Source organism: Salvelinus fontinalis, unplaced genomic scaffold (genome assembly GCF_029448725.1).
Source record: "Salvelinus fontinalis isolate EN_2023a unplaced genomic scaffold, ASM2944872v1 scaffold_0222, whole genome shotgun sequence".
Taxonomy (NCBI): Eukaryota; Metazoa; Chordata; class Actinopteri; order Salmoniformes; family Salmonidae; genus Salvelinus; species Salvelinus fontinalis.
Genome location: NW_026600431.1, coordinates 24,646 through 50,754, shown reverse-complemented (window position 1 = coordinate 50,754; position 26,109 = coordinate 24,646). Strand labels below are relative to the sequence as shown.

The 26,109-nt window shown below is 44.8% G+C and overlaps 3 protein-coding genes across 7 annotated transcripts; 1 reads left to right on the top strand and 2 right to left on the bottom strand.

The window, feature by feature from the left end:
- The first annotated feature begins 840 nt into the window (after nucleotides 1-840).
- LOC129844755 (somatostatin receptor type 5-like) lies at nucleotides 841-8,255 on the top strand. Its single transcript, XM_055912846.1, has 3 exons — nucleotides 841-1,335; nucleotides 1,938-2,347; nucleotides 4,578-8,255. The coding sequence occupies exons 1-3, from the start codon at nucleotides 1,041-1,043 to the stop codon at nucleotides 5,334-5,336; spliced, it is 1,464 nt and encodes a 487-aa protein (XP_055768821.1). The 5' UTR covers nucleotides 841-1,040; the 3' UTR covers nucleotides 5,337-8,255.
- An 8-nt stretch (nucleotides 8,256-8,263) lies between these two features.
- Nucleotides 8,264-12,462, bottom strand: LOC129844754 (protein CutA homolog). Of its 4 annotated transcripts, none has more exons than XM_055912842.1 (7): nucleotides 12,361-12,462; nucleotides 11,881-11,961; nucleotides 10,985-11,133; nucleotides 10,326-10,385; nucleotides 10,052-10,097; nucleotides 9,800-9,849; nucleotides 8,264-9,552 (listed from the first exon to the last, which is right to left on the bottom strand). In XM_055912842.1, the coding sequence occupies exons 2-7, from the start codon at nucleotides 11,944-11,946 to the stop codon at nucleotides 9,453-9,455; spliced, it is 471 nt and encodes a 156-aa protein (XP_055768817.1). In that variant the 5' UTR covers nucleotides 11,947-11,961; nucleotides 12,361-12,462; the 3' UTR covers nucleotides 8,264-9,452. The 4 variants fall into 4 exon arrangements, with proteins under 4 accessions (XP_055768817.1, XP_055768820.1, XP_055768818.1 ...); XM_055912845.1 differs by lacking the exon at nucleotides 12,361-12,462 and adding an exon at nucleotides 11,295-11,348 and having other exon boundaries at nucleotides 10,985-11,185; nucleotides 11,881-11,967; XM_055912843.1 differs by lacking the exon at nucleotides 10,326-10,385.
- A 268-nt stretch (nucleotides 12,463-12,730) lies between these two features.
- Nucleotides 12,731-25,747, bottom strand: LOC129844752 (synaptogyrin-1-like). Of its 2 annotated transcripts, none has more exons than XM_055912838.1 (5): nucleotides 24,969-25,414; nucleotides 18,751-18,839; nucleotides 18,401-18,549; nucleotides 16,527-16,672; nucleotides 12,731-14,117 (listed from the first exon to the last, which is right to left on the bottom strand). In XM_055912838.1, the coding sequence occupies exons 1-5, from the start codon at nucleotides 25,065-25,067 to the stop codon at nucleotides 13,896-13,898; spliced, it is 705 nt and encodes a 234-aa protein (XP_055768813.1). In that variant the 5' UTR covers nucleotides 25,068-25,414; the 3' UTR covers nucleotides 12,731-13,895. The 2 variants fall into 2 exon arrangements, with proteins under 2 accessions (XP_055768813.1, XP_055768814.1); XM_055912839.1 differs by lacking the exon at nucleotides 12,731-14,117 and adding an exon at nucleotides 14,124-16,209 and having other exon boundaries at nucleotides 24,969-25,747.
- Nucleotides 25,748-26,109: the final 362 nt, after the last annotated feature.

Here is a 26,109-nt window from a genome sequence, read left to right as displayed (position 1 = left end):
ATTCAACTAAATGTATTGAACTTAGTAGGGAATCAACTAGATGTATTGAACTTAGTAGGGAATCAACTAGATGTATTGAACTTAGTAGGGAATCAACTAGATGTATTGAACTTAGTAGGGAATCAACTAAATGTACTGAACATTTATTAAGTGTATTATTAGCCATGAACAGAATGAATCAGTGATTCTGATTTCCTGCAACTTTCTGAAGAGGCAACAACACTGCCTGTCTGTGTGTGTGCGGTGCGCATCTACCATTTTGTGTAGCCGTTAGCAATGTCGCCAGTGAAAAGTGTTCTGGTAGATGGAAAGGCTTTTCCAAAAATATTCTCAATTAAATGTTGACTACAAGGTAGCCTATGCTTACCTGGTGGCAGAGCTATATCAGGATTATTTGCATCAATCCAGTGGGTATTTGTTTCACATATGTGCTACAAAAAAACAGTTTAATAACAGCCTCTTGCTGGTGCCCACTGGAATTAAAGGGTAACTACACCCAAACATTTACAAAAATGTACACAAATCAAGACCTCTCCTGTCTGCTGATGTGGTTTAAGCATTGTTGTGGACTTTTCTATCTAAAAAAAGGTGTGACTTTGAGAGGAAAAACCTGGAAAACTGGAGAAAAATGGACACCTAGAAAAACAAAATGGAGAAAACTGAATTTGGGAGAAAGAAATGAAATAAAAATATTAGTGGGTTATTTTCTTTGATTGTTGCTCATGTCCTGTAGTGTCTGGATGCTTTAACAGAATAGCGTTGTTGTTTTGAGAATGCATAAAGATATCAGTATCTTTTCTCTCACACACTTACTTCTCTTGCTGTCTCCCAGACAGGTCCAGCTGCTACACACTGAAGTCAACCTCAACCTACCCACCCATATACCACAACCAACAACATATCATCACCTCTGACCTCCACTGAGCTTGTCCAAGTGCCCCCGACCATCTACCTCAACCAACAACATATCATCACCTCTGACCTCCACTGAGCTTGTCCAAGTGCCCCCGGCCATCTACCTCCCCACAGCCGCCCCCTCAATGCCTGAGCCCAACACCTTCACCTTCCCCCCCTCCCCTCTCCTCCTCCTCACCCCCGACCCTTTCTTCAATGGATCCTACCAAAACTGGACCAACCCTGGCGGCGGAGGCGTGGGGGGTTTCCAACTCACTATAGCAGGGGTCCTTATCCCTCTCATCTATGTGGCAGTGTGTGTGATCGGCCTGGTGGGCAACACATTGGTCATCTACATTGTTTTACACTATGTGAGGACGGAGTCGGTCACTAACATCTATATACTCAACCTGGCCATCGCTGATGAGCTATTCATGCTAGGTCAGTGTTTTTTTACAAGTGGTTTAATTGTTTCTTTTCAAGGTGTTTATTCAACTCTGTTATTAGCCTTGTTAAACCAGCCTTATTTTGCTCACATTCTGTTTCACTTGAAATGAAACTAAATATGACCGCAGCGGTCAGTCTCCTTTTTGATTATTTTACTGTATTTCTTTAATTTGATTATGTTACAGTAATTCTTTCATTTGATCATTTTACTGTAAAGTGTGTTGCAGTTTTAAATGCACTTCAAATGCAAAGTAAGTGTGGGGTTTTAATCGTTTTTAATTCAAATCAAATCAAACTTTATTTGCCACATATGCCGAATACAACAAGTGTAGACTTTACCGTGAAATGCTTACTTACAAGCCCCTAACCAACAGTGCAGTTCAAGAAGAAGAAAATATTTAACAAGTAGGCTAAAATAAAAAGTAATATTAAAAAGTAACACAACAAGAATAACAATAACGAGGCTATATAAAGGGGGCACCGGTTCAGTCAGTGTGCAGGGGTAAAGGCTAGTTGAGGTAATCTGTACATGTAGGTGGGGGCGAAGTGACTAGTTGCACTGTCAACATAGTTACATTTGATTTGACTTCCCCTAGGCCTCCCCTTCTTGGCGGCCCAGAACGCTCTGCTCTCCTGGCCGTTTGGTTCTCTCATGTGCCGTGTGGTCATGACTGTGGACGCCATCAACCAGTTCACCGCCATCTTCTGTCTCACGGTCATGTCCATTGACCGCTACCTTGCAGTGGTCCATCCCATACGGTCGTCGTGGTGGAGGCGACCGCACGTGGCCAAGGTGGTGAACGCGACGGTGTGGGCGGTGTCGTTTGTGGTGGTGCTGCCCGTGGTGGTGTTCGCGGACGTACTGGAGGATGATGGGAACTGTAGTATAGTGTGGCCTGAGCCAGCCGAGGTCTGGAAGGCGTCGTTCATCGTGTACACGTGCGCCGTCGGGTTCTTCGGACCGCTACTCGTCATCTGTCTCTGCTACCTGCTCATTGTGATCAAGGTCAGAATGTAGGACTACTTCCGCACTTAAGGGAAAAAATAGCTATTTTACACTAATTGGGAGGCCTGTCTGTTATACTTAGACTGAACCAGTATGTCCTTTGGGAGGAAACATCCTTGTTGATTGGTAACATAGACCCAGGTGTTGCTACACCTCCGTTGTTACATGAAATAAATGTGTTCTGATGTCTTTGTCTCATATTACCAGTGATTTATTCATACTTCCCTTAAATCAGACAGACATTGTGAGGAACATTTGTTTTGAGGGGCGGGACTGCTTTGCCCTCTTCCAGGGAACCCTTCCTTGTGCGGTTCTCTACTCTGGCCCTGACCTGTTACATCTGACCTGTAACATCTGACCTGTTACATCTGACCTGTTACATCTGACCTGTAACATCTGACCTGTTACATCTGACCTGTTACATCTGACTTGTTACATCTGACCTGTAACATCTGACCTGTTACATCTGACCTGTTACATCTGACCTGTAACATCTGACCTGTTACATCTGACCTGTTACATCTGACCTGTAACATCTGACCTGTAACATCTGACCTGTTACATCTGACCTGTTACATCCGACCTGTTACATCTGACCTGTTACATCTGACCTGTTACATCTGACCTGTAACATCCGACCTGTAACATCCGACCTGTAACATCCGACATGTTACATCTGACCTGTTACATCCGACCTGTTACATCCGACCTGTAACATCCGACCTGTTACATCCGACCTGTTACATCCGACCTGTAACATCCGACCTGTTACATCCGACCTGTTACATCTGACCTGTTACATCCGACCTGTTACATCCGACCTGTTACATCCGACCTGTAACATCTGACCTGTAACATCCGACCTGTAACATCTGACCTGTTACATCTGACCTGTTACATCTGACCTGTTACATCTGACCTGTTACATCTGACCTGTAACATCTGACCTGTAACATCTGACCTGTTACATCTGACCTGCTACATCTGACCTGTTACATCTGACCTGTAACATCTGACCTGTAACATCTGACCTGTTACATCTGACCTGTAACATCTGACCTGTTACATCTGACCTGTAACATCTGACCTGTTACATCTGACCTGTTACATCTGACCTGTTACATCCGACCTGTAACATCTGACCTGTAACATCTGACCTGTAACATCTGACCTGTAACATCTGACCTGTTACATCTGACCTGTTACATCTGACCTGTAACATCTGACCTGTTACATCTGACCTGTTACATCTGACCTGTAACATCTGACCTGTTACATCTGACCTGTTACATCTGACCTGTAATATCTGACCTGTACCATCTGACCTGTAACATCTGACCTGTTACATCTGACCTGTTACATCTGACCTGTAACATCCGACCTGTTACATCCGACCTGTAACATCTGACCTGTTACATCTGACCTGTAACATCTGACCTGTTACATCTGACAACAAACAGAAATGTTTCATCATCTTTAATGTCTGGGTCAGGAGCCGGAGGGGAGGACACACTGGGAGTGGGTCTCTGTCAGGGGAGGCTGCTGAGGGGAGGACACACTGGGAGTGGGTCTCTGTCAGTGGAGGCTGCTGAGGGGAAGACACACTGGGAGTGGGTCTCTGTCAGTGGAGGCTGCTGAGGGAAGAAACACTGGGAGTGGGTCTCTATCAGTGGAGGCTGCTAAGGGGAGGATGGTTCATAAAAATGCTTAGAATGGAGTCCATGTGTTTGATACCATTCCAGTCATTATTATGAGCCGTCCTCCCCTCGGCAGCCTCCACTGTTTCCTGGGGAGGGAGTGGAGCGGCCTGGGAGTGGGTCTCTGGGGAGGGGGTGATGCAGCCTGGGAGTGAGTCTCTGGGGAGGGGGTGGAGCGGCCTGGGAGTGGGTCTCTGGGGAGGGGGTGGAGCAGCCTGGGAGTGGGTCTCTGGGGAGGGGGTGGAGCAGCCTGGGAGTGGATCTCTGGGGAGGGGGTGGAGTGTCCTACCCTACAGTGGCCTACCCTACAGTTTTCTACCCTACAGTGGCCTACCCTAAAGTGGCCTACCCTACAGTGGCCTACCCTAAAGTGGCCTACTCTACAGTTGCCTACCCTAAAGTGGTCTACCCTACAGTGGCCTACCCTACATTTGTTATATTGCTGAGTTAACCTTTATATTATATTTCATTGTAAAGTGTGTTGAGATGTTTTAACTGCCAATAAAGTTGAATTGTTTTGTTTTGATTTGAAGGTGCGCAACGCAGGGAAACGGGCCCGGTCCACCTCCTCCCGACGCAGGAAGTCCGAACGCAAGATCACTCGCATGGTGGTTGTCGTGGTAGCAGTGTTCGTGTTGTGCTGGCTCCCATTCTACGTCCTCAACATCGTTAACCTGCTAATCCTGTTACCGGGCGAATTCCGGGGGCTGTACTACTTTGTGGTGGTCCTATCGTACGCTAATAGCTGTGCTAACCCAATAATTTACGGATTCCTGTCCGATAATTTTAAGAGAGGGTTCCGGAAGGCTCTTTGTCGTTCTTCGAGGAGGGTGGAGAACCACGAGAGGGCGGCAGCCACCGAGCTGCAGCGCCCTGCAGAGCTCTGGAGGGGAATTACGCATGAGCCGCGAGATGGCCTGGGGGTCACCAAGTCTCATGAAGGAGGGGAGGAAGAAGAGGAGGACGATGAGGTAGAGGAGGACGGGATAGAGATGGAGAGAAGAGAAGACGCCACTCAGATGAGAGAGAACTGCAGGATTGCACAGAACGGGAACGGAGGAGGACAAGTTGAGAGCTCCAGGATCTTGTTCACACCGGGGGGAAAGGTGGAGACAATACCCCTGGGGCAGAGGGCTAAAGCTGGGGAGGTGGCTGGGAAAGGCCACGGCTTAGAATTGGGGCCTACTGTCGCTGTCTCCACTCTTGCCAATGGATCAAAGAGTGAAAGTAACAGGTCACCTCCAGAGGAGACAGTGGAGAAGAGCACCAAGCTAGAGATCAGCTACCTGTAAATAAGCTTTTTCCCAATGTCCATACTAGTATACCACTGATACGGACAAGTCTTGCTGAGACTGAGGCTGTCCTAATATGGACACTGTACAGTGTATAGAATGAGGGTGAAGCTGCCTCTAGAGATGCTGATCTTAGGTCAGTTTTGCATTTTCCCCACTCATGGTTAAGGATTGGGGGAGGGGAAGCTGATCCTAGATCTGTACCTAGGGGTAACTTTACCCAGGAGCTAGATTGCATGTCCGGTACAGTGACTCATTCTAAGTAGTGAGCTACTGTGTCGATTGGAACAGAGACATATGGATTGAATGAATGTATTGTAGCGACATTAACCCAACACTTAGCAACCTTGTTAAGAGGTTTGGAGCTCTTGGGGTAACAATTAAGGTGTTGGCTTGACAGTCTGGACCTGGGTTCAAACCCCAGTTAGGGCTACCCCCCGAGTTCGCAAATGAATCATTTAAATGGACTCTTTTGAGTATCAACTGTGAACTTACAATGATACCAACTGCCTTGCCTCAAATTCCAAGCTTTTTGGCCAAAAATTGATGATCAGTTATTTTATTAGACTGAGAATTTGCAAATCTTTAGAGAAAACGTTTCAGTATTATGCTGAGTGCGCAATGTAAATATGTACAGAAATGTTTAAGAATCATAATACAGTTTTGAATAGGCTATTCAGATGCACACAAGGAGAAAAACACAAACTATATTGTCAGTATTTAAATGATGTATCTATGTTACAGTTTCTTAATGCAGTATTTTTTCAACAGTATAAATGAAACGTTTATACTTTGGCCTTCAGACAAAGTATAAAAGTCTCATGATACCACTAAAATCGCAGGGAACGAACTGTTCCCTTTCATCCAAGAACAGCATCATTTAACAGTTCTTCTAAATGTCATAGAAGCTATTTCAATGAGTTCATACTGCCTCTGTCTGAGGCTTTACAATACAAGTGCTAATTAGTGTCCTTGCGTTGAAAGCGAAAGCAAACAGACATCTAGCTCCATTCTATTGCTATCTCACCGCGTTCCTGGTGGAATCATTAAAGTGAATAACGTCACCTAAACGCACCTGCACGATTAACACTCATACATATTCATGATGACAGGAGTCGAGTCGATTAAATTATGGCGGATGGTATATCAAAGAGCTGTGCGCACTCTGATATCGACCTTCGGTTCATTTGATTGGCATCCAGCTGAATATCGTCTGAGCTACGTTGTGGTGGACATTGTTGTCGAATGCTATTTTGTTTGGGGGGAATGTTAGTGATTTTACCTTTCAGACAGATGCTGTTTATGTGAGTGAAGCAGCTGAACCATTAGAAAGCGGTTGGCCCTGGGAACTAATGATAGATATTTGCAGAGACATATTTGTAGATATTTAGATTGAGATAATATGTTTATGGGTAGTTGCATAGGAACAAAGCTGTTTTTCTACGGAGCAGAGCTACACAGTATTTATTTGTATGTACTGTATGTTGGCAGTACATAGTGCCATATTCAATAAGATAATTGATCAAATGTGGCCTTTAAGTTCACTTTGTATCTGAACATAATTGTTTTGTAGCTGTAGCCTGGATGTTTTGTCATGTTGTTTTCCGAGCCTCAATTCGTCAGGGCATGGACTCTACAAGGTGTCAAAACGTTCCACAGGGATGCTGGCCCATGTTGACTCCAATGCTTCCCACAGTTGTGTCAAGTTGGCTGGATGTCCTTTGGGTGGTGGACCATTCCTGATACACAGGAAACTGTTAAGCTTGAAAAACCCAGCAGTGTTGCAGTTCTTCACACACTGGAACCGGAGCACCTGACACCTAGTACCATACCCCGTTCAAAGGCACTCCTGTCTTTTGTCTTGCCCATTCATCCTCTGAATGGCACACGTACACAATCCATGTCTCAATTGTCTCAAGGCTTGAAAATCCTTCTTTAACTGTCTCCTCCCCTTCATCTACACTGACAAGTGACATCAATAAGGGATCATAGCTTTCACCCAGTGGAGGCTGCTGAGGGGAGGACGGCTCATAATAATGGCTGTAATGGAGCGAATAGAACGCTATCAAACACATGGAAACCATGTTTGATGTATTTGATACCATTCCACTCCAGCCGTTAGCATGAGTCCGTTCTCCCCAATTAAGATGCCACCAACCTCCTGTGCTTTCACCTGGATTATGGCATGGAAAGAGCAGGTGTTCCTAATGTTTTGTACACACAGTTTATGTCTACACGGCTAGAAGTTAACAAGTTAGAAGATAAGTTATTGGGAAAAGTGCTCGTCATACTTTAAATGAATGATCAAGTAATTTGTTGACAAGTTGAATCAGGTGTGCTAGCTCTGGAATATCTCAAATACATGGAACGTCTGGAATTCTCCGAGGTTTGAGAACCACTGCATTAGAAGAGATGTATGGAGAGATGTTTGGAAAAGTCACACACCTTAAATGAATGATCAATACCTTTCTAACGATCTTATGTCTAAGCTTATGTCTCACCCGCTGTGGTGCTTTGGTAGCCTGATTACTAGTCTGTTTGTGCATTCATACCACACATGTTGACAACCACAAGGAGTTGACTGCACTAACAGATCTGGGACCAGGCCGGTGCTTTGGTCCCCCAGAGTGTGTGGATGGAACCCAGCTCTGATGAACATCTCAACTGTTTCAGATGGTGTGTACATGGTAGCCTTAGTGCCAGTCTGTTTGTTCCAACATGCCAACTCCCTGTCACTCATTGTCATGCCAAACATGTTAGGGTTGACAATAACAGCAATGGAGTTGGCAAGAGCACAGACTGATCTGGGAACAGGCTATGTACATGGTATTTCTATGTTTAGATAGTGTCTGTGTACTGTGTATGCTGATGACTACAAAGCCTCAAATTGAATGTGAAGTTTGAAGAAAAAAATAAATGTCTTATAATGTGATTTTTGTATTTATTCCAAGTCACTGGTATACCATTGGTCTCAGTTGACGTTCGACACTACAGTATGGAAGAGATCCGTTAATCAGAGCAATCAGATATTCTGATCACAGAGGGACAACCCTTCTGTCACTTTCCAACAATATTGATGAGTGTTAAGGGAACAGTTTGTCAGTGCTTTAAATTAACATCAGTATTGATTGTGGAGAAGCAATCAGATAATGTATGACGTGTCAAACTTAAGGTCCACGAGACGGATCCGGACAAATTGGGGTGAAGACCGAATGCGGCCCGCTGGGAAATTGAGTTTGACACCCCTGATCTATGACAAGCCTGAGGCAGTAACGTAGGGAAATACAGTCAGGTCTAAAATTACTGGCACCCTTGATAAAGATGAGCAAAAATGTATAAATTAAATAATTAAAATACTGAGCTGTATTATATGCTCCGTTATTTTGTTATGTTATACTAATACAATTGCTCAGAGAAAGAGAGATTGAGAAGTAATATTTTTCTTGCAAAAAGATAGGGGATTAAAATGATTAGCGCCCCTGTTTTCAATACCTCACCTTACAGGGATAAAGCATCAGATCCAATCCATGTGCCAATGGCGTTTACATTTGTTGGATGACATAAAAATAGAGCTCTTTGGTCACACACACCAGTGGTGGGTTTTGCTAAGAAAAAAAGACACGTAAACTGAAAATAACCCCATAACAGTGGTCCATAAGAGCAGACATATGATACCAAGGATCTTTAAAGCCTCTGTATGGAGGAACGGTGTAACCAACGTGTTCTCCAATCTCGCATTTTTTTTTTTTACAAAAAGGCTCTGTGCTGTTATCCTCACAAGGTGTGGTTTTGAAAATAATAATTTCGACTCCCATCTTTTTTTATTAGCTTAAAATATAATTTTCAAAAATAATTGATCAATAACGCTCAGTACTAGTATTTATACAACCTTTTTTTCTCATCTTTATCAAGAGTGCCAATAATTTTGGACCTGACTGTAGATTGAATCTCTGCAGTAGAGTCTTCGATCACTGCATCCCTCTATTGGTCAAAGCCAGGACAACACTGAAACAGTAAAAGTACATTTTAGTCACATTTCTGCAGATTTTATTATTCCAAAAACATTTCTCGCAGCCTCCCTCTGTCCATCCACCTATCCCTTCCCCTCTCCATCCATCATTCTGGTACAACGTCACCGAGCCACTTGAGGTAAGGTGGGTTGCCCTGCTCTATGGGTAGGCTGATGACCTCTGCTACTTCATACGGGTGATTGGACCTGTTAGCAAACAAACACAGCATGAGTCACACACACAGATAGACAAATGCATGTACGTGCACACACACACACACACACACACACACACAGTACACCCCTGCTATGAGTCACTGATAAATGTCAATGGTAATTCTGGGAAAGGACTGATTAAACACCCCACTGCCTGATTTGGTATGTAGACTACATATCATCCCTATAACTGAGGGAAATACTAGAACGCACGTATGTACACACACACAATGCTTACCTAACATATTCTGCCAGAGAAGCAACCTTAGAGCTTCTGGTCTTTATCATCTAAAAGCAGGAAGAAACTAGTTAGAACTTTAGCTACACAACGCTCAGATAAACCAAGCATATATAGATGTCATTCAATGTACAATAACAGTACTAGCTATTCCATTAGGCCTATATGTTTGGTCATGGACTTGCAGGGCAGCATATACAGACACTGTAGGTCCACGTCAAACCAGGAATAAAGAGAGGCGTGAATGCTCACCAGCAAAACTTCACTATCCTCCTGGATCTTCCCCTGCCATTCATATCTGACAAGAAACAGAGACATGTTGCCAATCACTAACCCTTCCCTTCATATGTGTGGTGGAGTGCCTGGATACAGCCCTTAGCCGTGGTGCCGTAATTACAGCAGTAAAAATAAATGTTTTGTCACACCCATGGTGTACGATCTGATATACCACGGCTGTCAGCCAATCAGCATTCAGGGCTTGAACCGCCCAGTTTCTAATCTCTGATCCATCAAGGTCCACACTTACACAGATGTGATTTTGGGGACGATATTGACACAAGCAGCCAGCTTCTTCTCAACGATCCCTCTGTCAGGTGGGGGGGGAAGAGACAATGACAACAACCAATCAGACTGGATGGACTAACTGCATCCAGCACAATATGGTGGACAAATACATGATTCAGACTACAGGGCCGACGCAAACCATACCGGCTTTGATATTTTCTTTTGACATTGTCCTTTCCAGCACGGTTCAAGCAGCCCTGGTGAATGTGTAACCAGTTCAGCTCAACTTGGCCCTATAGTGTGAATCAACGTCGCATTCGGGAGAGTGCAACTAACGGATGTGAAATGGCTATCTAGTTAGCGGGGGTGCGCGCTAATAGCGTTTCAATCAGTGAAGTCACTCGCTCTGAGACCTTGAAGTAGTTGTTCCCCTTGCTCTGCAAGGGCCGTGGCTTTTGTGGAGCGATGGGTAACGATGCTTTGAGGGTGACTGTTGTCGATGTGTGCAGAGGGTCCCTGGTTCGAGCCCAGGAAGGGGCGAGGAGAGGGACGGAAGCTATACTATTACACAACTTTCTGAACATTGCCGATAGAAATGTCTTACAGAGGTGACATCTGACATGATTCCCAATTAAACATAGCAGATTAGAATGTTTGTGTATGTCTGTGTCTATCCGTTACCTGGCCAGATCTTTGGCCACCTGTTCGTTGGGGCAGGTGACAAAGGCAGCGGAGTGTGTGCCCGACATGTAGGTCTCGGACGCCATGGAGAACGCTCTCAATCCCACAGTCCTCAGCAGCGTGAGCATCAACACACTAAGCAACGCAATCTAGGGGTCGCCATGGAAACAGCCGTTAGAATGTTGTCTGTCAGTTCTTCTCCTATGGTGGAAATATTTCATGAGAAATACAGTAAATAAAATCCCCCACTTGACTGTTTCTGTATATTACAATGGCTAGAACTAGGTTACATTTATTTTATTTTTTTTACCGTTATTTTACCAGGTAAGTTGACTGAGAACACGTTCTCATTTGCAGCAACGACCTGGGGAATAGTTACAGGGGAGAGGAGGGGGATGAATGAGCCAATTGTAAACTGGGGATTATTAGGTGACCATGATGGTTTGAGGGCCAGATTGGGAATTTAGCCAGGACACCGGGGTTAACACCCCTACTCTTACGATAAGTGGCAAGGGATCTTTAATGACCTCAGAGAGTCAGGACACCCGTTTAACGTCCCATCCGAAAGACAGCACCCTACACAGGGCAGTGTCCCCAATCACTGCCCTGGGGCATTGGGATATTTTTTAGACCAGAGGAAAGAGTGCCTCCTACTGGCCCTCCAACACCACTTCCAGCAGCATCCGGTCTCCCATCCAGGGACTGACCAGGACCAACCCTGCTTAGCTTCAGAAGCAAGCCAGCAGTGGTATGCAGGGTGGTATGCTAAATTTGGCTAAACTGTATGTTTAATTTGACAAGACAACAAGCATATACAAACTGGATTAGGACGTCTAAGCAACTTCTTGAATATGTCTCTTCTACTTGACTACTTGTGATTTGGGGAACATACTCACCCCAAAGAATGCCCTCAGAGGTCCACCAGCCTGCAATCCTTCTGTAGCAGGCAGTCCAAAGCGCATTGCCTAAGTAGCACTCTGCAGCAGGGGCAAGTGACATACATGCATTAGCAATCATACATGGCAGTCCGGGAGAGATGACGTCCAAAGAGTTCATAGCATGACAAGTAACCACACAAGTTCTGCCATGGGCAAACGTCCAAATAGTGAAAAGTACACTTCGGTTTATGGACTAGCACTAGCTAAAAACACAGCATACAGTACGAAGCTAGCTAGGATAATTGGGTGACTACTGTGTGTTCTCAAATCGCTGTAATTTGACACGTGCAAATACAGGCCAGGACTTTTGCAAAATGGTCCGAAACGAAAGAATCCTCCGATAGGAAATGTACAATAATGTCATGCAAAGGCTCTTCAATATCGGAAAAGCAAATACATTCATATGCTACATCATCTCAAACTGTTCGCAACAATTACCTTCAGACAGTCGCAGCTTCGATGCACTCACTGTGTGCTGTTGCCACTCTCTAACGCAAAGATAAAGCTCTGCCGTAAAGCAGGATCTGTTTACCAATTGGTCGTAAATGCGAAAGCAGCTGGAAACACGAGAATTATGTCGATATGCTACGTTTCCAAATATTATGTGGAAAATGTATTATTAGTAGTAATGCTAGTGGCATAGACAGTTATAAGATTTTATTGACGTCGTTTCGCTTATAAATGTAAGAGAATATAAATGCTAAATTGGTTTATGGCTGCAATGTCATCTCTGGCCAGCAGATGTCAACCTTAATCCATGAAAGACACAACACCACCCCGACAAGAAAGACCAGAAATTAATTCACTGTAACGTTTGTCAGTGTTGTATTTTATTGACTTTTATTGGTTAATCATCACATCAAGAAAAAATGTTTTAACGCCATATTTTTGTTTTGTTGCAGTTTATTGCAAGAGAAAGTTCACACATTCCTAACTACATCACACCCGGCCGTGATTGGGAGTCCCATAGGGCGGCGCATAATTGGCCAAGCGTCGTCCAGGTTTGGCGGGGTAGGCCGTCATTGTAAATAAGAATTTGTTCTTCACTGACTTGTCAAGTTAAATAAAGGTTAAATTAAAACAAATAAAACAAATAGATATCCATAGTTGGGTAAAGAACACAATTTGAGTATTTTCACTGAAATTATTTTTTATTCCAAAATATAAACGAATTCTCTGGACCCTGAATGGAAATAGGTCAAGGGAATGATAAAACTAGTTCCTCTCCTTGTATCTGAGCAAAATAACACAGCATACTGACTGAGTAGCCTAAGTTAGACTTTTTAGAAAGCACAGTAATGCCCTTAAATATAGTTATATTATTTTTTAACACCCCTATACCGATAGATTAAATGTGATATAGATGGGTGTGTGGGTCGGTGATAGATAGGCTACATCAGACAGAGGCATGACATTGATGAGTGTCACTTTGTATTATGAGATTATCTGTGGTCAAACTACAGTAAGAGATTAGTTTCGATACACAGTATACTTAGAGGCATGTTTTGGCCAATGATACATCAAAAACATGAACAGCTAATAAGCATTCTTATGTACATTGAAACTTGGGATTTATTATTTTATAACTATAAAACATATATCTGTGATGAAGAGATCTGTTTTGGTAGCAGCTGTGATGAACTATCTACACCACAATGGCTTTGCCTTCTTGCTACAGCCTAAGAACTATGCTTTGGTCCAACTAATGAATGTAACTCTGTTATAAGTCAGTTATGTGACTGAATGTTCCCCCCACCCACACACTTATCCTGACTCCTCCTCCACTTCTCAATCCATCCCTCCAACCACTCCCCCCTCCTGTCCTCCCTCCATCCCTCTGGTCCTCCCCAAGCACTGGCTCCCCCCTCCACGCCTCCTTCATCTATCACTTCTTCCCACTCTCTACCCTTCAATCCTCCCACGCCCCACCCCCCTCTACTCCCCCATCCTCCTTTCATCCCTACTTCCAACCCTCAGTACTCCTGGTACCTCCCACCCCCCTCGCCGTTATTCCCCTGAAAGGAGGACCCCTCCACAGGGTCTCCTTGTCCCAGGTCGTCCCCCCCGGCCGTGAAGGAGGTGTAGGGGTCCCCGGCTGCCCCAGCATCCAGGCTGGGGTCTATGTAGTCCTGGGAGAAGAGAGCAGAGTCGGCCCCCAACTGGTACCTCTGATAGCCGAAGAAGGACTGGGTCGCCTTGGGGAGGGAGGGATGAGGTGAAGAGAGTGGTGTGGGAGGGCATAGTTGGGGTTGGGGGGGTGAGGTGAAGAGAGTGGTTGTGGGAGGGAGGGTGAGGTGAAGAGAGTGGTGTGGGAGGGCATAGTTGGGGTTGGGGGGGTGAAGAGAGTGGTGTGGGAGGGCATAGTTGAGGTTGGGGGGTGAAGAGAGTGGTGTGGGAGGGAGGGTGAGGTGAAGAGAGTGGTGTGGGAGGGCATAGTTGTGGTTGGGGGGTGAGGTGAAGAGAGTGGTTGTGGGAGGGAGGGTGAGGTGAAGAGAGTGGTGTGGGAGGGCATAGTTGGGGTTGGGGGGTGAAGAGAGTGGTGTGGGAGGGCATAGTTGAGGTTGGGGGGTGAAGAGAGTGGTGTGGGAGGGCATAGTTGTGGTTGGGGGGGTGAGGTGAAGAGAGTGGTTGTGGAGGGAGGGATGAGGTGAAGAGAGTGGTGTGGGAGGGCATAGTTGAGGTTGGGGGGGTGAAGAGAGTGGTGTGGGAGGGCATAGTTGAGGTTGGGGGGGTGAAGAGAGTGGTGTGGGAGGGCATAGTTGGGGAGGGACGGTGAGGTGAAGAGAGTGGTGTGGGAGGGCATCGTTGAGGTTGGGGGGGTGAAGAGAGTGGTGTGGGAGGGCATAGTTGGGGAGGGACGGTGAGGTGAAGAGAGTGGTGTGGGAGGGCATCGTTGGGGTTGGAGGGTGAGGTGAAGAGAGTGGTGTGGGAGGGCATCGTTGGGGTTGGGGGGGTGAGGTGAAGAGAGTGGTTGTGGGAGGGAGGGTGAGGTGAAGAGAGTGGTTGTGGGAGGGAGGGTGAGGTGAAGAGAGTGGTGTGGGAGGGCATCGTTGGGGTTGGGGGGTGAAGAGAGTGGTGTGGGAGGGCATCGTTGGGGTTGGGGGGTGAAGAGAGTGGTGTGGGAGGGCATCGTTGGGGTTGGGGGGTGAAGAGAGTGGTGTGGGAGGGCATAGTTGGGGGTTGGGGGGTGAAGAGAGTGGTGTGGGAGGGCATAGTTGGGGGGTGGGGTGAAGAAGGTGCGGTGGGAGGTTTGAGGAAGTTAGGGACGGGGTAGGTGGAGAGAGAGGTAGAGGTGTGTAGATTAGGTGGTGAGGTGGAGGGAAATAGAAGGGAGGAGGGTGAAGAAGGTGGAGGAGGTTAAGGGGTAAGGTGGAGAGGAGTCGGTAGGGAAGTTTTGAGGGGGTAGTTGAACGGTGGATGGGTATCGTAGGGGGTGGAGGTGGAGATTTGGAGTGGATGGGTTGTGGTTAGGTTGAAGTGTAAGAGATGATAAACAAATGCAGCATTTGTGGATTAGGTTTGAAAGGGAGAGTGAAATAAAGAAAGAAGGAAAAGTGAATTGAATTAGTTGTCTGGAAAGCTAGGTTAAATCTTTATTCAATTGCTTGATCATGTCCCAAATGGCACCCCTTTCCCTTTATAGCTCTGTTCAAAAGTAGTGCACTATATAGGGAATAGGGTGCCCTTTTAGACACAGGCCTTGAGTCACTCAGGGTCAGTTAGTTATCAAAGCAGTTTTTTAGCTGTTTTTTGGTTTGGTGAAAACAAACAATCATTCACTCTTCAGATGAAAAATACAAGAGCACAAGAAGATGTAAATGTAAATGTGATAAAAATGTATTTTCACTAAATGTGCATATTTATTGAATAGCTAAAGCATTTAAGGCTTTTGTTATAAAGACACCAAACTAATTTGCCAGCTTTTCACACTACCGTAGATGCCTGCCTACGCTGTGTGTGTGTATATGGGAGTCTGCGTGTGTGTGTGTGTCTGTGTGCGAGATTTCAGTCACAGCATCGTCTGACTAGAAGCAATAAGAGGTTAGCTGCAGAGGATTTGGAGATAGAGGTTTCCTACTAGAACAACACATATTAGTGGGATAGGGGGCTGGGGGTGAAAAGTTGTAATTGCAGACTGCAGTTTTAAAAGCAAAGGGAGCTAGAAGGTTATTAGAAGAACACAAATTATATTAGTGGGATGGGCGGCTGAGGGGTGAACAGCTTCTGGTATTCCTCTTGGAAGGACACACTCTTTAGCCTCTCCATGGAGCAGAGAGTCAGCCCACCCTAGAGGAGAGAGAGACACCAGGTAGGACATAGGGATCAAAGGTCATGGCAGAGGTGCTGGTTGGTCCCGATTGCTCAGTGGCTTGAGCTTGGTGCTGGCAACAACAGTTATGTGGGGTTCATTCCCACATGCACCATGTACTAAAAATATGTTCCAGTGTTGACAGTTTAATAAGTTGCTCTGGATAGAAGTGCCTGCTAAATGAGGAGGGTCATATACTTAGATGTCTGGGCCCATTGGTGGCTGTTCTTCTGAACATTTTCACTGAAGATACTGTAAAATGAAGATAGGGATGAAGGGGTAAAGTGCACCATACCCAGGTGAATATGGAGAAGAAGGCGAAGGTGATAGCAGCGCGAGCGGCATCCCCTCCCTCCCTCAGGGGGTTGTCCTCCTGCTTCGCCGCCTGCCATTGGTTGGTCAGGAAACAGAATCCCACGAACCACATGAAGGACCAGAACGCTACACGAAGAATGAGAGAGAGAAAGAGAAAGAGAGAGGGAGGAAAGGAAGGGAGATGGGATGAAAGGAGGGAGGGAGAGAGAGAGCGAGAGAAGGGGAGGAGGATGGAAGGGAGAGAGAGAGAGAGGTAGAGGGACAGGGTGAGAGAGGAGGGAAGGATGAAAGGAGGATGCGGGAGCAGCAAGGAAGGAAAGGAGGGAGAAAACAGAAGTTAGAAAGGTTACATTGAATCTTACATGTTAGCTCACTAGAACTAAAGGTACAGAAATGATAAAGAGATAGAGAGGGGGGGGGGGGGGGGGGGGGGTGAGTGGACGACAGAGATTGCTGTTACATATTGCCTAATCATTGTGCTTGTTACATACAGGTCAGTTCAGGGCCCCGAATGATGATGGTTAGCCAAGATCAATATAGTAAAGATCATATTACCACAGAGAGAGATGGAAAGATGGAGAAATAGAGAGAAAAAACAAGATGGAGAGAAAGGAGGGAGACAGAGAGAGAAAGTAAAGGCAGAGAGAGAGAGAGGAGAGAGAAAGACAGAGCGATGGCGAGAGAGAGAGATAACATCTGCAAATCTGTGTACTCAACCATAAACTTTGATTTGAAATAAAGAAGCAGGCTCACTATACAACTCAAAACTCAGTGACCATGTCATACCCTCTTGTCACTCAGAAACCTGTTCCTATGGTAACTACATCCGCCTCAGAAGGCAGAACCCCTGTCGCACACAGTCTAATACGCTTGTAATGGATGTGTCTTTCTCTCCCATGACAGGAAGTGAGCAGCAACATTAGACAACCAGTAGTTGAAAACCACTGTAGATATACCATTTTGTTTTCCGTTTCTGTTTTCTGTTGTTGTTAAGCTCCTTCTCATTAAATGAGCAGGTGGGACACAGACATTACCCACCCTCTTCCACATCTCTCTTCTCCCTACACACATCTCTCCCCTCTCTCCCCATCTCTCTACACACATCTCCCCTCTCTCCCCATCCATCCTCTACACACATCTATCCCCTCTCTCCCCATCCATCCTCTACACACATCTATCCCCTCTCTCCCCATCCATCTCTCTACACACATCTATCCCCTCTCTCCCCATCCATCCTCTACACACATCTATCCCCTCTCTCCCCATCCATCCTCTACACACATCTATCCCCTCTCTCCCCATCCATCTCTCTACACACATCTATCCCCTCTCTCCCCATCCATCTCTCTACACACATCTATCCCCTCTCTCCCCATCCATCCTCTACACACATCTCCCCTCTCTCCCCATCCATCCTCTACACACATCTATCCCCTCTCTCCCCATCCATCCTCTACACACATCTATCCCCTCTCTCCCCATCCATCTCTCTACACACATCTCCCCTCTCTCCCCATCCATCCTCTACACACATCTATCCCCTCTCTCCCCATCCATCCTCTACACACATCTATCCCCTCTCTCCCCATCCATCCTCTACACACATCTATCCCCTCTCTCCCCATCCATCCTCTACACACATCTATCCCCTCTCTCCCCATCCATCTCTCTACACACATCTATCCCCTCTCTCCCCATCCATCCTCTACACACATCTATCCCCTCTCTCCCCATCCATCCTCTACACACATCTATCCCCTCTCTCCCCTCTTCCCATCCATCCTCTCGCTCATTTCCCCTTTACTCCCTCTCCATACATCTCCTCCCTCTCGCTCTCTCCCCCTCTCCACTCACCTGAAACCCCTACGTCTGCCAGTACAGCCTTCCTGCGGTCCTTGACGGAGCTGATCTGTGGGAAGTAGACATCCAGGGCCAGGAAGGCCAGACAGCAGAGAAAGGCCATAGTTCCCATGAACAGTCCATAGTTACACGCATTCTGGTTCCTGTCAATCAATCAATCAATGGGGAAATGTGTAGGGCAACATCAAGTAATAACAGCCATAACAGATGAGATGCACATATGGATTACCAAAGAGATCAGATAGAGTCATAAAATAGGAGCAGTAACTACTACTGTGTGTGTGTGTGTGTGTGTGTGTGTGTGTGTGTGTGTGTGTGTGTGTGTGTGTGTGTGTGTGTGTCACCTGTTGAAGATACAGAACTCCTGGGTCTCGTCGGGTCGGTTCACGTAACCCTCGTTGGCTATAGAACCAAAGATCACAATGGAGAAAAACTGGAAAGAGAGAAGGATAGGAGGGAGGGAGGGAAGGAAGGTGGGAGGGAGAGATTAGGAAAGGGGAAGAGGAGGGAAGGATCAGAAAGAAGTGTGTTGAGTGTCAGCCATACACACCAAGATAGTAGACTATACCTACTATACACACACACTACTATATACACACTAGCCCTAGGACCATGCCTCAGGACTACCTGGCCTGATGGCTCCTTGCTGTCCCCAGTCCACCTGGCCGTGCTGCTGCTCCAGTTTCAACTGTTCTGACTATGGAACCCTGACCTGTTCACCGGACGTGCTACCTGTCCCAGACCTGCTGTTTTCAACTCTCTAGAGACAGCAGGAGCAGTAGAGATACTCTGAATGATCGGCTATGAAAAGCCAACTGACATTTACTAGAGGTGCTGACCTGTTGCACCCTCGACAACCACTGTGATTATTATTATTTGACCCTGCTGGTAATCTATGAATATTTGAACATCTTGGCCATGTTCTGTTATAATCTCCAGCCCTCAGAGCCTGGTTCCTCTCTAGGTTTCTTCCTAGGTTTTGGCCTTTCTAGCGTGTTTTTCCTAGCCACCGTGCTTCTACACCTGCATTGCTTGAGGTTTGGGGTTTTAGGCTGGGTTTCTGTACAGCACTTTGTGACATCAGCTGATGTAAGAAGGGCTATATAAATAAATACATTTTATTGATATCTCTACTGAAACACAGAGAGAATATACCTACAGTATAAACACTGACAGAATATACATACAGTACTTCCCTACAGTATAAACACTGTCCGAATATACCTACAGTACAAACACTGGCAGAAAATACCTACAGTACTACACTACAGTATAAACACTGGCAGAATATACCTACAGTCAGTGGTGTAAAGTACTAAAGTAAAAATACTTTAAAGTACTACTTAAGTTGTTTTGGGTATCTGTACTTCACTTTTTATATTTTTGACAACTTTTACTTCACTACATCCCTAAAGAAAATATTGTACTTTTTACTCCATACATTTTCCCTGACCACCAAAAGAAAATGGTCAAATTCAAGCACTTATCAAGAGAACACGTGGCCATCCCTACTGCCTCTGGTCTGGCGGACTCACTAAACACAAATGCATCGTTCGTAAATAATGTCTGAGTGTTGGAGTGTGACCCTGGCTATCCGTACATTTTAAAAACAAGAAAATGGAGCTGTCTGCTTTGCTTAATATAAGGCATTTTAAATGATTTCAACTTTTAATTTTGATACATAAACATATTTTAGCATTTACATTTACTTTTGATACTTAAGTATATTTACAACCAAATACTTTTAGACTTTTACTCAAGTAGGATTTTACTGGCTGACGTTCACTTTTACTTGAGTAACTTTATATTTTTTTTAATCAAGTATGACAATTGGGTACTTGTTCCACCACTGCCTACAGTACTACACTACAGTATAAACACTGGAAGAATATACCTACAGTATAAACATTGGCAGAATATACCTACTACAAGCTATTTCTACTAAGGGGCAAATCCTATATTTCCCTTAAATCGAATGTTCACTAAGTTGTTTATTGATGTCAATGGAATTATGAATTGCCCTAAGATAAAAGGCCCTATCTATCTAAACCACTAAGAGAAAAGGTCCTATCTAACAATACCACTGTGAGAAAAGGTCCTATCTATCTATCTATCTATACCACTGAGAGAAAAGGTCCTATCTATCTATCTATCTATACCACTGAGAGAAAAGGTCCTATCTATCTATCTATACCACTGAGAGAAAAGGTCCTATCTATGTCTCTATCTATACCACTGAGAGAAAAGGTCCTATCTATGTATCTATCTATACTACTGAGAGAAAAGGTCCTATCTATCTAACTATACCACTGAGAGAAAATGTCCTATCTATCTAAACCACTGGGAGAAAAGGTCCTATCTATCTATCTATCTATCTATCTATCTATCTATCTATCTATCTATCTATCTATCTATACCACTGAGAGAAAAGGTCCTATCTATGTCTCTATCTATACCACTGAGAGAAAAGGTCCTATCTATGTATCTATCTATACTACTGAGAGAAAAGGTCCTATCTATCTAACTATACCACTGAGAGAAAATGTCCTATCTATCTATCTATACCACTGAGAGAAAAGGTCCTATCGGTCTAAACCACTGGGAGAAAAGGTCCCATCTATCTATCTATCTATCTATCTATACCACTGAGAAAAAAAGGTCCTATCGGTCTAGACCACTGGGAGAAAAGGTCCTATCTGTCTCAACCACTGAGAGAAAAGGTCCTATCTAACTCTCTTTCTTCACAGATCACTTCAATTAGATGAGTGCTAAAGAGGGACCAGTGCTCAAGATAGAAGAAAATAAAGGCAGCCAGAACAGGAAAGGGCAGGGGGATTGACACCTTTTCTCCCAGTGGTTTAGATAGATAGGACCTTTTCTCCCAGTGGTTTAGATAGATAGGACCTTTTCTCCCAGTGGTTTAGATAGATAGATAGGACCTTTTCTCCCAGTGGTTTAGTTAGATAGATAGGACCTTTTCTCTCAGTGGTTTAGTTAGATAGGACCTTTTCTCCCAGTGGTTTAGTTAGATAGATAGGACCTTTTCTCTCAGTGGTTTAGACAGATAGGACCTTTTCTCCCAGTGGTTTAGACAGATAGGACCTTTTCTTCCAGTGGTTTAGACAGATAGGACCTTTTCTCTCAGTGGTTTAGTTAGATAGGACCTTTCTCTCAGTGGTTGAGACAGATAGGACCTTTTCTCCCAGTGGTATAGATAGATAGATGGGACCTTTTCTCTCAGTGGTATAGATAGACAGATGGGACCTTTTCTCCCAGTGGTTTAGACAGATAGGACCTTTTCTCCCAGTGGTTTAGACAGATAGGACCTTTTCTCCCAGTGGTTTAGATGGATAGAGGGATGGATAGAGGGAGGAATAGAGGTACTGATCTCTCATCTCCCCTAGGTCCTCTTGAGAAATGAAGCACACACACGCCTCATTCCAATCCTTGTCTATCATTCTAATATCAAAATAGGCCAAACACATACACACATGAAAGGTGTTCATACATACTTTTTTGGTAGAATGGTTTCTGACACCTTATTTGAATATTACACCTGCATTGGAGCTGAAAGGAAGCATATCGTTGCACATGAAGACTCAAATCAGAGTGTTTATGTGAGTGTGTGTGTGTGTGTGTGTATATAGGGGAGTTCCCTTCATATTAATTGGACCTTTTACTCTCTATATTAAAACCCCCTGGTGTTTCCCCCAGTAAATCCCTCACAAGGCTTTGGGAATCAACGTCCCCCTTGGGACTTAGTGATCTTTCACACCACTGCATTTCAGATCAACAGACACATTAAATGACATCCTATTCCCTATATAGTGCACTACTTTTGGTCATTGCCCTACGCTATTTAGGGAATAGGGTGCCATTTGGGACTCACACTTAGTAGCTGATTGGGTTAGAAAAGGTCTTGGGTCAGAATTGTATTTGGCATCACATGGAATGTTCTCTCTCTCTTCCTCCCTTTCTCTTGCCCTCTCTCTCCCCTCCCCCCTTCTCTCTCCCTCCCTCCCTCCCCTCTCTCTAGAAGGTAAATGTGTTTTCTCCAAGGCCCTGTCCTGTATGCAGCCTTCTCATCTCAAGGCCCCAGGCCCAAATCAAAGCAGGCATTGTACAGGCCACCATGTGGGGTCCTGATCTTGTGACAATCCGATGGGCCATTTTGAAATTAGGCATTAGGTTTGCCAGAATAATTTATATTTGTGTGTGCATGTGTGTGTGTGTGAGCCTGTGTGCGAATGTGTCTGCATTAGCATGCCTGCCTGCCTGCGCGCGCGTGTGTGTATGTGTGTGAGAGACAGTGAGTGAGTGTACAGTACTCTGAGCTTTAGTCATTAGGCCTAATGTGTTTAGCAGTATGGTGTCAGAATGTGGGGCACATTGGTACTGACAGGCCCCTGACCATAGAATCCTGATTCCTGCCCAGAGGTTCCAAGCCCCTTCTAGAGATTATATTTCTATGCTGTTGACCTCTGACACCAAATTCAACACTACTGAACATATAGGTACTATACTGCTAATGTACATGCGTAGTCCATATAACTTTACAGAAGGAGGAGAGAGAAAGAAAACAAGAGAGAACGAGAAAGAAAGAGAGAGCGAGCGAGATGTTAGATGAGAGCTGTCCCTTTCTCTCTCTCCCTCCCCCTTTCTCACTCTACCTTTCTCCCCCTTCTCCCTCTCTCCCTCTCGCTCTGTCTGCTACCTATGTGTGATTCTGCAACTGTATTGCTACTTAGCCTGTATATACTGTAACTCAACACCAGCCAGAGAGATGGAGAGGGAGAGAGAGGTAGAGACATACAGAATAAGGAGAGAGAGAGTGCGATAGAGAGAATAAGGAGGAGAAAGAGAATAAAGGAAGAGAGATTCGAGAGAAAGAATAAGAAAGAGGGAAAACATGAAAACAACTGACATCTTTATATGTTTAGTCCTAATTGCTGCTGTTACCATAGGTACAGTAACCAAGGTGTTTCTCTGAGGTCACGCCTGGAGGCGGAGCTGCAGATGTTACACAGGAAATTATTATCATCCATGAAGCGAAAACAGGAAGTGACACAGTTGTACTAATGGTGAATGTGACAAATGTGTGTGCGTACACGTAAACACACACACACTTCTTTTCCCACAACATGCCATCTCTATACAGAGTCTATTCATTGAGCTGCGACCTCAGCACTGTTATCCCATATAAATACAATCTACCACCTATTATACCATAATTGACTTGAATGGTAAGGTCCCTTCAATAGATTATATTTCTATGGTTATCCATCACATACACTACAGGGAGTGGATGAGTGTTGCTATTTCTGTTCTGTAGCATTGGTAAGAAATAGATGAGTAGACTATATGGCATTGAGTCTCTCTCGGTCTGTCTGTCGATCTGTCTTTCTGCCCGTCTGTCTCTCCATCTGTCTGTCTCTCCATCTGTCTGTCTCTCCATCTGTCTGTCTCTCCATCTGTCTGTCTCTCCATCTGTCTGTCTCTCCATCTGTCTGTCTCTCCATCTGTCTGTCTGTTCCTAAAGGGGTATTTCTTATCAGTGGAACAGTGGACTGAGCCTTTATCTTATTCTGTCATCGTTGTGGCCTATAGGTGACCTTTCAATGGTATGTACAACCCTCTAAACACAAACCCCCCCTTGTGAAGGCTGATACGCCAGACAGTTTATTGTTCGTACTATAGGCCCACTGGATCACTATAAATAATCAATGTGTAGACTATATGTGGACTAGTTGCAAGTTCATTTAGTAAGGAATAGAAAGGCATGAATCTTTATTTGTTTGTATTGGTATTTTTTTTACCCCAATTGGTAGTTACAGTCTTGTCCCATCGCTGCAACTCCCATATGGAACCGGGAGAGCCATGCGTCCTCCGAAACACGACCCTTCCAAGCCACACTGCTAACTTAACCCGGAAGCCAGCCGCACCAATGTGTCAGAGGAAACTCGGGAGGCCCAGGCATGTATTCTTTATGCATAGCCAAAATAGTTAAATTTTTCTCAAATTCTTATGAGTAACTAAAAACGAATTGTTGATTTACAGTTGTCACCCTATTTCCCAGGTTAAAAGTAGTGCACTGTAGAGCGAAAAGGATGCCAATTGGGATGGAACCTCGGATTTAACAGATCGAACAGGGGGCAAAGCACACACTACAACAAAACACGTGGGCACAGTGCGTATGGCTGCATTTCTCTAGGTTCAATAGCTACAACCGCTTCAAAATCGTAGGCCACATAAGTCGTGCGCCTTGTTGCTTGCATCCCCAAAACATTGACCATGTTTCAGGTTCCAACTAGACTACAACATATTTGGACAGTGTTGCTAACACGACAGGTCTGCTAGGCTTATAGTACACATGCACGCACTGGTGGGAAAGTGAGAATTGAGAAACGGGGAAGCAGCCAGCGAGAGGCGCACATTTTGAGTCAACCATACATACATACATAACAAACGACCGTCGTTCGGGACCGCCGCTGTTATTAGCCTGAAATGAGCAGCACGTTAGCTACTGTAACGGTATAGACGATATAACTGTAACGGTACTCACCCAAGAGAGGATCCGGAGGATGGTGTGTGGCTGCTGGAAGAACGTTATAGGGTTGAAAGCTCCTCCAGCCTTCCCAGCTCCATATGCCATGCCCTCCATTTTCGGACTCCGGACGGTGCGTGTGTGTTTTCTCCCTTCCCGTCTCTCAGGGAACACAGAGTTATTTTAACGGATTTTGACACAATATTCCTAAAATCAATATATCCCGTATCGCCCAGTCTATTGACCCTATCTATCTCACTTTCTCAATCGCCAACTCCCCCTTCATTCTATTTGGTTCTATCTAATTTCCCCGCTTCGTGTTTGTTGCTGTCTATCTGCCTGTGTTGTGATTTTCTCTCCCTCTCTCTCTCAATTCAAGGGCTTTATTGGAATGGGAAACATATGTTAAAATTGCCAAAGCGAGTGAAGTAGATAATAAACAAAAGTGAAATACACAATAAAATGAACAGTAAACATTACACTCACAGAAGTTCCAAAAGAATAAAGACATTACAAATGTCATATGTATAAATAAACACAAATATGGGTTGTATTTACAATGTGTTCGTTCTTCATTGGTTGCCCTTTTTTCGTGAACAACAGGTCACAAATCTTGCCACTCACTCACAGAAGTTCCAAAAGAATAAAGACATTTCAAATGTCATATTATGTGTAAATATACAGTGTTGTTACAATCTCTCTCTTCCCTAATGCCGTGGTGAAGAACGAGAGAGAGAAAGAATTTGTAGACATTTGTAGAAATGTGTCCGTGCGCGTAACCCCGTTCTACAACCGATCCTCACAGTGTTACGCGCCTCTGCTCAACACATCACTACGGCCCATTGGAGAGTCAATGTGCAGGTCGTTTGTCATAGCCGGAAAAGAGAGAGAGGAGAGAAAACTGAGTTGAGGGGGAAGACTTACATAGACTTTGGCAGTCTAATTTTCGCTTCTAATAACCTTAGGACACAACAGGGATGGCATTTAGGAGATATAATTTAGGCCTACTTACTATAGAACATTACGATAGAAATGATGGCCTGTCAAGCATCGCATGTTTTATAGATATGAATCTACCTGTGTGCATTCAAATGATGTTGATTAGCTATTCTAAAAGATGGGATGCGTTGCACTGAAAATATCACTGAGGCAGTACATA

Bases quoted from the DNA above. Each gene is read 5' to 3' on its own strand.
- LOC129844754 (XM_055912842.1), bottom strand. From the start codon at position 11,946: ATGCGCTTTGGACTGCCTGCTACAGAAGGATTGCAGGCTGGTGGACCT. The intron at 10,386-10,984 runs GTAACGGATAGA...CCCACCTGACAG, and splicing joins GTGGCCAAAGATCTGGCCAG to AGGGATCGTTGAGAAGAAGC. The intron at 10,098-10,325 runs GTAAGTGTGGAC...GTTTCTTGTCAG, and splicing joins GTCCCCAAAATCACATCTGT to ATATGAATGGCAGGGGAAGA.
- LOC129844755 (XM_055912846.1), top strand. From the start codon at position 1,041: ATGCCTGAGCCCAACACCTTCACCTTCCCCCCCTCCCCTCTCCTCCTC. The intron at 1,336-1,937 runs GTCAGTGTTTTT...GACTTCCCCTAG, and splicing joins TGATGAGCTATTCATGCTAG to GCCTCCCCTTCTTGGCGGCC. The intron at 2,348-4,577 runs GTCAGAATGTAG...TTTGATTTGAAG, and splicing joins ACCTGCTCATTGTGATCAAG to GTGCGCAACGCAGGGAAACG.
- LOC129844752 (XM_055912838.1), bottom strand. From the start codon at position 25,067: ATGGAGGGCATGGCATATGGAGCTGGGAAGGCTGGAGGAGCTTTCAAC. The intron at 18,840-24,968 runs GTGAGTACCGTT...CTCTCTTTCCAG, and splicing joins TCCTCCGGATCCTCTCTTGG to TTTTTCTCCATTGTGATCTT. The intron at 16,673-18,400 runs GTGAGTGGAGAG...TTCTTCGTGTAG, and splicing joins GGCAGACGTAGGGGTTTCAG to CGTTCTGGTCCTTCATGTGG.